This window comes from Dromiciops gliroides, chromosome 4, assembly GCF_019393635.1.
Source record: "Dromiciops gliroides isolate mDroGli1 chromosome 4, mDroGli1.pri, whole genome shotgun sequence".
Taxonomy (NCBI): domain Eukaryota; kingdom Metazoa; phylum Chordata; class Mammalia; order Microbiotheria; family Microbiotheriidae; genus Dromiciops; species Dromiciops gliroides.
In genome coordinates this window covers 117575534-117588122 of record NC_057864.1, presented here as the reverse complement: position 1 = coordinate 117588122, position 12589 = coordinate 117575534, and the positions used below count along the sequence as shown (strand labels likewise).

Below are 12589 nucleotides of genomic sequence, written 5' to 3'. Positions count from 1 at the left end.
TCCTCAGTCAGCAAAGGAGATTTTGCCAAGGGCAAGCCCCTTAGGTTTTTAAGTATAGGGTGCTGGTTGCCAATAACTGTATTTTCATATGTCATCATTAGTGCTACTTGCTATTCTGTCAGATCCATATTCATCCAGGATCATGGCTTGTAGGAATTGTGACATAAGGAAGAAAAACCTACAGGAAAATGAAAAGGCCAAGGAAAGGGGAGGCATGAATATCCATCTTAATGCTTCTTTAGAAAGTGATCTTGTTACTAGTTATTAGGCTAGCAGAGAGGTATAATTTTGGAGGTCTATTCATAAGCTCTGGAACCGTCCACATTTCAAATTAATTGAATCTGAAATTTCTATTCTCATTGCAATTGTCTTAATATTTTTTAGGCTAGTGCACTGATATGGAGGCAGCATGGTGTATAGCACGCTAGACCTGGAAACTTCTTTCGAATTCTGGCTCTGGCATAATCTTAGGTATAAGCATTGGCAGATCACTTAAATTTTCTGAGACTTAGTCTTTTTATTTGTAAAATGGGGGTTATTGTGAGGAGAGTGTTTCTTAAATCTTAATGGGCTATATAAATATGTTATTATTGCTCTGTAATTATGGAATTCCATTTGGTACTGATGAATCAGTAATCACACTTATTGGAAAGCCTTTATCTAGAGATTTGGGCACTTTTGATATTGACCTCTTTTTTTCAATGTATCTGGTTCTTCGATTTTGAATTTCATGGCAGAGGAAGTAGCAGCAAAATGCTTGTGGGGGTTGAACTGGCATGGGAGAATATGTCAGTAAGCTACATTAGGATCAGTGAGGTGGTGTAGTGAATTTTGATAGGCTTGCAATCAGGAAAACATGAGTTGTAATTCAGCTGCAGACACACTTTCTAGCTATGTGACCTTGGATGAGTCACTTAACCTCTGTTTGCCTCAGATTCCTCATCTGTAAAATGAAAATCATAATGGCACCTACTGCCCAGGGATGTTGTGAGGAGAAAATGAGATAATATTTGTAAAACACTTTGTAAATGCTATTGTTGTCATTGTTATGGAATGTAGCTTAAAGTATTTAGTGAAGTTTGATGAATCTTCCACATTTGCATTTGTCAATGTAGATGTGCCTGTGGGAAGGGCTATAAATAATTGACCTCTGAAAAGATGAAAAAAAAAAAAAGACTTTGCTTTTTTTCATGGACATGATGGAAATGATAAGCGACTGACTGATAAGACTGATAATAGTCCTAGATTTGGAGTGATAGGGCCTGGACTTGAATCCCAACTTTCCTACTTATTAGCCATGTGACCTTTCACAAGTCATCTAATCACCCTTCACCTGTTTCCCAATCTGGAAGATAAAGGGATTGAAAGATATGACATGGGGGCAGCTAGGTAGTGCAGTGGCTAAAGCACCGGCCATGGATTTAGGAGGACCTGAGTTCAAATCCGGCCTCAGACACTTGACACTTACTAGCTGTGTGACCCTGGGCAAATCACTTAACCCTTATTTCCCCACCAAAAAAAAGAAAAAAAAGAGAGAAAGATATGACATCTAAGGTCTCTTTCAGTTTAAAAGCTACAAACGTGTGTATCTGAAAGAAGGAGAATGGGGTGATTGTGTTGTATCCTCAAAAAGAAGAGTTAGGCAGGAAATGCTTCTTTGTTTCTTATTGATAACCTTTGAAAAAAACTCCAGAAACTTGAGAATGTGGAAGTGTAAGGAAATGTTATATCAAGAGAACTTTTTTTTTTCCTAAGCTATTGGAAATAATATATTCTGTCATATGGGGTAAAGAGTTATCTGTTACGGTTTGTGGGTTTTGGGGTTTTTTTGGGGTGGGGTAATGAGGGTTAAGTGACTTCCCCAGGGTCACACAACTAGTAAGTGTTGTATCTGAGGTTAGATTTGAACTCAGATCCTCCTGAAAACAGGTCCAGTGCTTTATCCACTATGCCACCTAGCTGCTCCATATGGTTCATTTTAAACATGAATTTGGATGACCATTTGTTTGGGACATATATATGGAGAATTCTTTTAACCTTCAGGGCTTTGGAGTGTCTTTTCCAAGTTGAACTATGATTCCAAGAGGAAAGCTTTTAGTCATAAATGTGACATTAACTTCATTCCCCCATTAGAACAAAAACTCCTTGAGGGCAAGGACATGTTTTTATTTATCTTCTATTTATATCTTCAGAGCTTAGCTCAGTCCCTGGCACATAGTAAGCACTTATTACACACTTGTTTGCTAAAATAATAAGATGGATTTTCCCATCTGGCCTTGGGGCATGCTGCCTCATCATTCAATTGTTACATTGGGTGTGTATGTCTGTTGCTTTGTGATAGTAACTCTGCTTTTAAAGATCAATAGCCATACATAACCCCAAATAGGATCCTTTTTGCTCTCTGAAGTGAGATATGATATGACTGTTGCAGCAGTGTAATAGAAAAATTCCTTTAAAAAGCCAAGAAATTACATTGCTTAAAACTTCTGGTTTTAATTAAACTCAGTCATTTTGGGTTATAAGTGAATTAAGCAGACGTAAGATAAGCACTGTCCATCTTTGGATAAACTCTGAAAATAAGGGTCAGGAAGAAAGCTCTTAGAAAATTTTGGCATTTATGATCATAGACTTTGGTGGGTTTTTCAAGTAAATTTATGTCAGCTACTTTGACCTACCAATTTGTTTTATGTTGATAGATAAAAAGCTTTGTTTCAGAGAGCTCATGATACATTAGCTTTGTTTATTAATGTCTTGGTAAACCACATGTCTTTTTGATAAAGTAATTCTGAATCAGAAAGACCTCTTGGCTGCTGATTTCACTTCAGTTTACTTGCGTGTTTATTGATTGCCTTTGTTTATAAATGCTCTCTTCATTGTAATCTAGCTCCATCCCAGCAACCTCCACCCAGAGGACAAGTTCAAAGTTCTTCTACTATCAATCTCTCCTGGCATCCACCTGATTCCCCAAATGCCCACTGGCTTACTTACAGCTTATTTAGAGACGGTATTGAAATTTACACAACTGAAGATAAGTACCCATATGGTAAGTTTGAGTATTTGCAAAGGAAGCCACAGACACTGTATTTAATCCAGAAATTTCATTTTCTGAAGTTTCCAAAGAGTAGAATTTTAGTGATTTTTCTCCATTTGTTAGGTTTCAGTTTTACAAATGATTTTAACACACACACGTATATATGTGTGAATATATATATTTATATATTATTTGACATACATATGTATGAGAATAACATCTTTTTAACTTTACATGCCTTCAAAAATATAAATAAATAAATGTTAAAGAACTCCAACTTGAAAATGTGGGAAACTAAGACTCAATAATGAATAAAGATTCTTGAAGAGATTTTACATAACATTCAAATCATTTCAACAAATAGTTAACAAAAAACTACAGCTTGCAAGACATTGAGGATATGAAATAAGACTGTCCTTAAGGCACTTACATTCCTCCGCAGGGATGTATAGCATCCACAGATAAGTAAGTGCAAAGTATTTCAAGGAAGGAGACATAACTTACCAGGAGCAATCAGGAAAGGCTTTTATGTAAGAGGCGGTACCTGAGCTGAATTTTTAAGTTAAAGGTTCTAAAGGTAAAGGTGAAGAAGGGCATTTCAGGCAAGTGGGTCAGTTTGTATAAAGAAATCATGGATGTCAAAAAATGGAACATCAACTATGAGTTTAATATGGTTGGAATATCAAGTTCATGAAAAGAAACACTATAGAAAAAGTCTGGAAAGGCAAGTGGGTCCCAGATTATGAAGGACTTTAAATGCCAAGCTGAGGAACTTGCAGTCTAATATGAAGGCAATAGGTAATCACTCAAGGTTTTTTTTTGGGGGGGGGTGGTTAGAGGAATGATCAGACATCTTATGTAGCAAAATTCTTTTGGTAGTGGTGTGGAGGATGAATTGCAAAAGGCAAGAAGATGGGATCCCTATGACTGAGTAGAAGATGATTAAATTAGTCAAAGTTAGAAGTTATGTGTGACTTGGCAATGTGGAAATGTTTTGCATGACTGCTCATGTATAGCTTATATTGAATTCCTTGAGTTCTTGGTGGGTGGGGATGGGGGTGGGATGGGGAGGGAGGGAGGAAGAGAATTTGGAACACAAAGTTTTAAAAACAATTGATGTCAAAATTTGTATTTTACATGTAATTTGGGAAAATAAAATTCTAACTAAGAAGTAATGTGTGCATGAAGTACAGTAATTGTGTGAGCAAAACAAAAAAGATAGAATTAATAACTTTTATAGAGGCAGAGTGGACAGCACATAGCTGCTGATTAGATATGGGGATTGAAAGAGTGGGAAGAGTTTGAATGGGGAATGGAGGAAATGAATTCTACATTGGGTGTGTCGACTTTGAGATATCAATAGGACAGTTAGGTAGATATATTTCACAGGTAGTTGATAATATGGGACTGGAGTTTAGGAAACAAATTAAGGCTGGATACACATACACACAATTGTGTATGTGTGTATGTATTTGGGAGATTATTTATATAGCAAAGTTCATTAAACCTATGCGAATTGATATCACAAGATCAAGAGAATATAGAGAAAAAGAGCAAAAACTGGAACCTTGTGGGATGCCCATTTAATGGATGAAGATAGAAGATGATTTAGCAAATGATACAGAGAAGCAATATAACAGGTAGAAGAAAACCAAGAGAAAACAATGTAGCAGAAGCCAAAGGATGAGAAAATACCAAAGCATTGTCAAAAGTTGCAGGAAGTCAAGTAGAATGAGAACTACGAAGCAGTCAGTGGATTTACCAAAAGTGAATAGTAATTGGAAAGAGGAGTTCTGTTTGAGTGGTGTTGGAAGTTAGATTGGAAAAGGTTGAGAAGTTAGTGGCAGATAAGGAGTTGGAAGCAATTCTCTAGAAATTTGTGAAAAAGAGAAGAAAAAGGATAGTTTGAAAGGAATGTGGGATCAAGTGAATTCTTTGTTAAGATAGAGAAATGGAAATGTAAGGAGCAGGGAAGGAATGAGGAGATAAGAAGACATTGAAAATAAGGGATAGGATTTGCCAGGCTCCTGGAAGAGATGAAAGGGGATGGAGTCAAAGGCAGAAGGTCAGGGATTGGCTTTAAAGCAAAAGTCCACTTGCTAATTGGAGACTAGAGTGAAGGGGAAGAGAAAGAGTAATAATGTAGTCCTGGTGCCAGCAGACAACTGCAACAAAGCTGTAGCATGGATTATATAGCTTGAATGGAATGTACTTTAAAGGAGGAGAGGTTACTAAGGGAAGGAAGATCTAGCAGTGGTAATGTGAAGTAATGAGTATGCCTACTCCTCATCTTGTCCCAATGTGTCCAGGGGCATAAGAGGAATTTCCAGAGTTGAAGAAGGGAGCTGGGGATATAATGCTTTCTGGGAGAGGCCAGCTTTTCATGAGTTTGAAAGAAAGATAAACTTTAATTGAAGGAAGAGGGCTTTTAATGGAAGTTGAAGAAATTCTTCATAACAGGGAGATAACTAAAGGGGTTTAGAGACATTCTGACCACAAATAACTGTCCTTACTCATTATCTTTAAAAATATTTATTTTCAGACAGATTTTAAACATTCTTCTACCTTGTTGTTGTATAACTGTTTGTATTCTGTTATAAGAAGTTATTCAATTTAAGAAATATTAGGAAGTACTCGAATCAATTTTTGCTTTCTACTTTATTCAGAACTTTAGAAATGAATGATGAGTTGGAAAGTTTTGTGAAACAAAGCTCAGTATGTTCTTGGTTCTGTGTATACCATTTTCAAAGTGTTTAAGGTGATGGTTCTTCCCAACATGGGTCAATGTGCTATATTGATTAACTTTGAAATGTCTGTGTAGCATAATGTTTTATTATTATATATCACTGTAGGTTACATTTTGTAGTGTTATTACCTCTGACATGAGTCTAGGTTGTCATGTTTACAGTTCTTACAAGGATATCTCTCTTAAGCTGCCTAAGCTTTCTTTGAAGTTGTGGGGGAAACTCTGTACTCAAAAGAGATGCAGATTGCAAAGGGAAATGAACATCTGTCTACATCTGCTATGTTGGCAATGTGGCCTAAAAACCTGCCACTTGAATGTTTGTTTTCTTCCAAATAACAGCATGATGCAGGTGTCCTGAAACTTCAGTTTTCATGATAGTGGAAAAATATGTACAGAAATATTGGAAACACTTCTAAAAAGTACATAATTGTACTTTATAATTGAAGATCACTTATGAATGATGATGTTATCTTCCTATATGACCATTTGAGATGCCATTGTCCTACTTCCCATATAAGCTTTTATTCAGTGGAAGAACTAAAGTTAAAAAACTATGTGAAATACCTTTGTACCTAGAGACAAATTTCACCATGGCAACATAATATGATCCATTTTATAGAACATTAAAAATGGAATATAGTGCTTTGACACTATTTCATGATTGCACTCAGCTAGTATCTAAATAATAGTTTCTTACACAATAACTGTGTACTAGTTCGCTAATCAGACATTTATATAATCCTATTTAACAAGCCATTATTTTCTAAAACCACAGTTTTCATGAAAAAGATTACAATTCTGACATTTCTTGACAATCACTGTAATTAATGATGTGAAAATCATCTGCATGATGGCATTTGAATAGTAAGAACAATTTGTTAATGCTGTCAGAACTTTGTATCATTCCAATAACACCCTGATGTTTATTACTGTAGTTTTGGTGTGTGTGTAGCATATGTAATATGAAAAGGAAACACTACTTATATACAGCTGGATGAATACAGATCTTTTGGTTAAATAAAAGAGTTTGGAATTATACTTGGAGGAGCATTGAACTTTTCAAGGTAAATTAACAGTATTGTCTTCAAAGATAGCTTGATGTTTTGGATGAGGAGATTATAGAATTCCTCATTAAAATAACTTTTGGACTTCTGCTGACTGGACTGATGCATGTGAGGTTCAAACCAGACATACTTACTATGAAAAATGAAATATTTGAAATTTCACATTCACTATAAATGACAGAAATGTATAAGGATTCCATTTCTAATGTGGCCATTTTGAGAGGTACCCAGGAATGTTACCACATTGTTTAGGTTGAATATTATAGGTAAAAAGGATGTATCAAGGAATCTTGTGTGGCTATTTCTTCCTTTTAACAACATAGGATAGAGTTCAATCAGAGAACTGTAGAATCTAAGAGCTGGCAGAGATCTCAGAAGCCATCTAGTACAGTCAATACTGAACCAAAAATCTTTTCTATGCCACCCCTAAAAACATTTTTTCAGTGTTCAGTGAAGGAGGATCCACTACTTACCAAGGCATCCCTTTTAATTCTTAGATAGCTCCAACTCTTGGGAAGTTTTTCTGACATCAAGTTCACATCTGCTCCTCTGCAATTTCTGCACATTGTTAGTAGTTCTGTTTTCAGAGGCTAAACTACAAGTCCAATCCTTCTTCCACATAATAGTTCTTGTGATGTTTGAAGATATTTTCAAGTATTCCCTAAGTCTTCTCTAGGTTAAATATCCCTAGTTCCTTCAACAAATTCCAATATAACATATTCACCACTCCTTTCATCATTTGGGTCATCCTTTTCCATACATGCTCCAACCTGTCTATGAATTTCCAAAAATGTGATGCCCAGAACCAAATATTATTTCATACATGCTTTGACCAGGGCAGCTTATAGAAAATTATATTTACAGATGGCTGTCCTCCTATAGACTTCATCATTCCTACAGGAACCTTATCATCTTACAAGATCACATCAGCCCTGGTACTCACACCTCATCAGCCTACTCTACCCCTTGTACTCATGCTCTCATTGAAGGGAAGAAGCAGAGAGCTCCTCTCAGAACCTCCATTTCAGGAAGGCATGAAGGCTAGTAATTTCTGAGTTTCCCATCTGGCTTCGCTCCATTTGAAATGATTATCACCCTGCCCTATTGTTGCTCCTGATGCATATTCTCCTTTTGCATAGCTTCCTCCCTCCTGCTCCATGATGATTAGACTGGCTAGTACCTCAGTCATAGTCTAGCCCGAGTCAATCAAAGGGTCAGGGAAGTTTCCCAGCAAATGCCAAGAGAATATTCTATGTTCATCCCTAATATCAGAAATTTTGTAGTCCCTTGCAAAATCCACTGTAGTTATTTGACATTCCACATCATAGCAACACCTTTGCAATATTAATCCCATTATTTATATTACATGCAATTATTCATAAAAATGGATATCAGCACTTAATACAACAAGGATTATTAATCCACATTCCCAGGAAACCATCTCAGGGAGCCATTCACAACAAATATATATGAAAAGTACTTGTAATAGTCATAGCACCATATAAAGCAGTGCTTGACAGACTGACTCATTGTTTAAATTACTCAACAGAAATATTAAGTGCATGTCATAGCAGTACATGCATACCCATAGAACACAAGCAAATATGAAGAACAAAAAAGCATCCTGTTCATCATACCCTAAATAATGTACCTTGAACTTGACAAAGAATTTTCTTCGTATTAGCCCAGCAAAGTCATCATAACTATTTCCCTCCATCCTATTCCCTTCCCATGATATTTACTCTATTTTCCATCTTCTTTTAAACTATTCCTCCTCAAAAGTATTTTACTTCTGACTGTCCCCTCCCCTACTCTACACTCCCTTTTTTTCCACCCTTCCTTCCTTATCCTCTTCCCCTCATACTTTCCTGTAAGGTTAAATAGATTACTCCTCCCAACTGGGCGTGAATGTTATTCCCTCCATGAGCCAACTCTGATGAACAGGATACTATTAGAAAAACCTGGAAAGACCTACATGAACTGAAGCAGAGTGAAATGCACTGTATACAAAATAACAGCAATAGTGTAAAATGATCTGCTGGGAAGCATGTGGTTATTTTCAGCAAGGCAATGGTCCAATATAACCCTGAAGGACTATGAAAATGGCAACCCATCTACAGAGAAAGAAGTGATAGTATCTGAAATAGTTGGAAACACATTTTTTTTTTTAATTTTAATTTTTTTTCTTTTCTCTTTTTTTTTTCTTTTTTGGTGAGGCAATTGGGGTTGGGTGACTTGCCCGGGGTCATGTGGCTGGTGGGTGTTGGGTGTGTGGGGCTGGATTTGGGCTCAGGTGCTCCTGGTTCCAGGGCCGGTGCTCTGTCTGCTGCACTGTCCGCTGCACCACCTAGCTGCCCCTGGAAACACATTTAAAAAAAAAAAATGTTTTTTCTCTTTGACAATTCCTCAGTCTGAAGTTTTGGGAGTTTTTTGACTGTTTTTTCCTCACAACCTAGCTAATGTGGGAATGTTTTCCATGACTACCCATGTATAATTTATTTTGAAATGCTTGAGTTCTAGTGGGTGGGGGTGGGAATAGAGGAGGAAGAGAAGTTGGAACAATTTTTTTTTTAATTGGTGTTAAAATTTGTTTTTACATATATTTTGGAAAATAAAATTCTATTCTAAAAAAAAATTAAATTAAATTAAAAAAAAAAGAAAAAAAAAGAAAGACTGGGGGGAGGGGCAGTTAGGTGGCACAGTGGATAAGAGCACCGGCCCTGGATTCAGGAGGACCTGAGTTCGGGTCCGGCCTCAGACACTTGATAGCTACTAGCTGTGTGACCCTTGCAAGTCACTTAACCCTCCTTGCCCTACAAAAAAGAAAAAGAACAAAAGAAAGACTCCATTTATTTCTATGCTTTCTAGTGTCTTTAATAGGCATGGGTGTTGCATTTTGTCAAAGTTTTTTCTGCATATATTCATATAATCATGTTTTTTTGTTTTTGTTATCAATATGGTTAATTATGCTGATAGTTTCCCAATATTGAACCATCCCTGAATTCCTGATATGAATCTCACCTGGCCATAGTGTATAATCTCTATGATATATTGTTATAATGTTCTTGCTAGTATTTCATTTGCTATTTTTACCTCAAAATTTATGTTTTTGTTTTTTATTTTTTGTTTTTGTTTTTTTTAGATAGGCAATTGGGGTTGGGTGACTTGCCCAGGGTCACACAGCTGGTGGGTGTCAGGTGTCTGAGGCCGGATTTGAGCTCAGGTCCTCCTGACTCCAGGGCTGGTGCTCTATCCACTGTGCCACCTAGCTGCCCCTACCTCAAAATTTATTAAGGAAATTGGTTTATAGTTTTCTTTCTCTGTTTTTACTCTTCCTAGTTAAGGTATTAAAACCATATTTGTAGGACCAATATGATAATGTTTTACATAATTGCACATGTATAACCTTTATCTGTTTTTTTTGGTTCTGCTCATTTTGCTTTGCATGAATTCAGGAAATGAGGAAGGGATCGAGGGAAAGGATTTGGTTATGGTTAGAATTGGGGAGGGTTAGAATTTGGAACTCAAAACTTCAAATAAAATTGTTTATTATAAAAAAAAAAGCATCAGTAGCACCACTATGTTTACAGAATAACAAAGCAAGAATCAATAGTGTTATAGATGCAAATAAACAATAGAAATATGTAAAACCAGCAGATAAGCACATGTACAATGTATACATGATACTAAAGAGACAAATATACATAAACAAAATATCATAAATCAGAAACACACTCAAAACTTTCAGTAATTAACACGTGCCAGTGATCATAAGCAATTCCATTTCAGGAATAGACTGTTTTGGGGATGGCCTGGCTACCTCCCCCTTTACATATCACTCTACTCATGTTGAAACTAAGTTCTTCGATTTGCATTTGGACCTCCACAAACTGAATTAACCAGTGACACAATTTTGGCTAGTTTTAGCCCTGATTTCATAAAATTATCAATTCCCTATCTCCATTTATTCTTACCATAATGTTACTACCACATAATTACAGAATCATGGCATTTTAGATTTGTGAGGAATATCTAATCCAACTCAAATCTGCAAAGAAATTCCTATTACAACATATCTGCCAACTGGTCATTGAGTTCTACTTGAAAGAAGAAACCAAATGAGGGGGAAACTGACTACCTATTGATTCAACCTATATATTTTTTGAATAGCTCTAATTATGAACTAACTTTTTTCTTGAAATTAAAGCTAAATTTGACTGCAGTTTCTATGCTTTGCTACTCACTTTTTCTTCTACACTGAATCATTTCAAGGTGGCCTCAATTCATATACTGGATTAATCTTTCTCCTACTATGGCTAAGTAAATCTCCTTTTGTTAACTGTTGAATGACCTGTGAACATCTCATTTGATTCTAATAATGAACATAAATTACCAAGGGACTGGATTGTTAGGTTTAGCCCAGAATACCTGGTTTGCTTACAATTCCTGTACTGGTAGCTTTGGATAAAGGGGTGTGAATGATTTAGTAACCTTTTTCACATAAAAAGTTTTCCAAAATGGTTTAAAAAATCATAGTATAAGCTGTGGATTGGATTCTTTATTTTGCTCATTTCCCCCTCATTTATGGTTTGATGATAATTCTGAAGTGTTATAATTTAAATTGCTCTAATTATTAAATTTAACTTTTTTTCAGGTTGATATGTTGATTTTTTGAAAATTGCTAATGTTCTTTGACCACTTTTCTATTGGGAAAATTTCTTCTAATTTACAGACATTAATTTTTCATAGATTTTGGATGTCATTTACATTAGAGCTTTATATAATTTTCATAATATATTTTATATATTATATAATTATATTTGTGATTTTGTTTTTGATATTAATATGAATAATTATGGTAATAATTTTCTAGTGTTGTAACATTCAACTTGGTCTTAGTGAATGATTTTTTTATACATTGCTACAGCTTTTAAAATGACATTTTAATATTTTTTCATCAACATGCATTAGTGATAAAAATCGATATGTGATTTTCTTTTTCTGATTTGTTTCTCCTTAGTTGAAATATCTGGGGGTACACTATTTATTATAGGAGGATTTGTACTAAATTCTTTGTCTATTGTTGTGGAATTTATATAATACATGATTTTTTACATTTTTAATATAATTCATTTGTAAATTCATATGGACTCAGATGTTTTTCTTCAAGAGTTGATAGGCTCATAGGCTTATACATCAAGAATTGGAAGAGACCTTAAACATCATCTAGTTCAACCCTTGCATTTCACAAATGGTGAAACTGAGGCCCAGATAGTAAGTAGCAAAGCTGGGATTTGAACCTAAGACATCTGATTCCTTTACTCCCCCAGTACTCTTTCTGTGAAATTATGTTGTCTCTCAAGTTCACTTACAGGTTGCAGAATTTCTCTGTTTAAGATTTTGTTAATGTGTTTGTTTAAAAATTTTTGTAGATATTTATTGCTTTCTTTTAACTTTATTTTTATTGAGATTTGATTATGTTAATTTTTGATAATTTCCCTCTATTTTTTTTTCATTGTGAATTCCTTCTTTTCACTTTTTGTCTTGGTAAGTTAGTTCCCACCAATTAAATCTCAAATTAGCTAATAGCTTATTGATTCCTTTGATCTTTTTCCTTTTTAAAAAATGTTTACTTTTCTTTAATGTAAAATGATATTGTACTCTTTTTTTTTCTTTTTTGGTGAGGCAATTGAGGTTAAGTGACTTGCCCAGGGTCACGCAGCTAATAAGTGTAAAGTGTCTGAGGCC

At 35.3% G+C, this 12589-nt stretch overlaps 1 protein-coding gene across 1 annotated transcript in view; it reads left to right on the top strand.

The window, feature by feature from the left end:
• USH2A (usherin) overlaps positions 1-12589 on the top strand; it is a 1082898-nt gene that overhangs the window by 222878 nt on the left and 847431 nt on the right. Inside the window, exon 15 of the mRNA XM_044004202.1 lies at positions 2885-3043. Coding sequence (XP_043860137.1) covers positions 2885-3043 — 159 coding nt within the window. The remainder of the gene's footprint in view (positions 1-2884; positions 3044-12589) is intronic.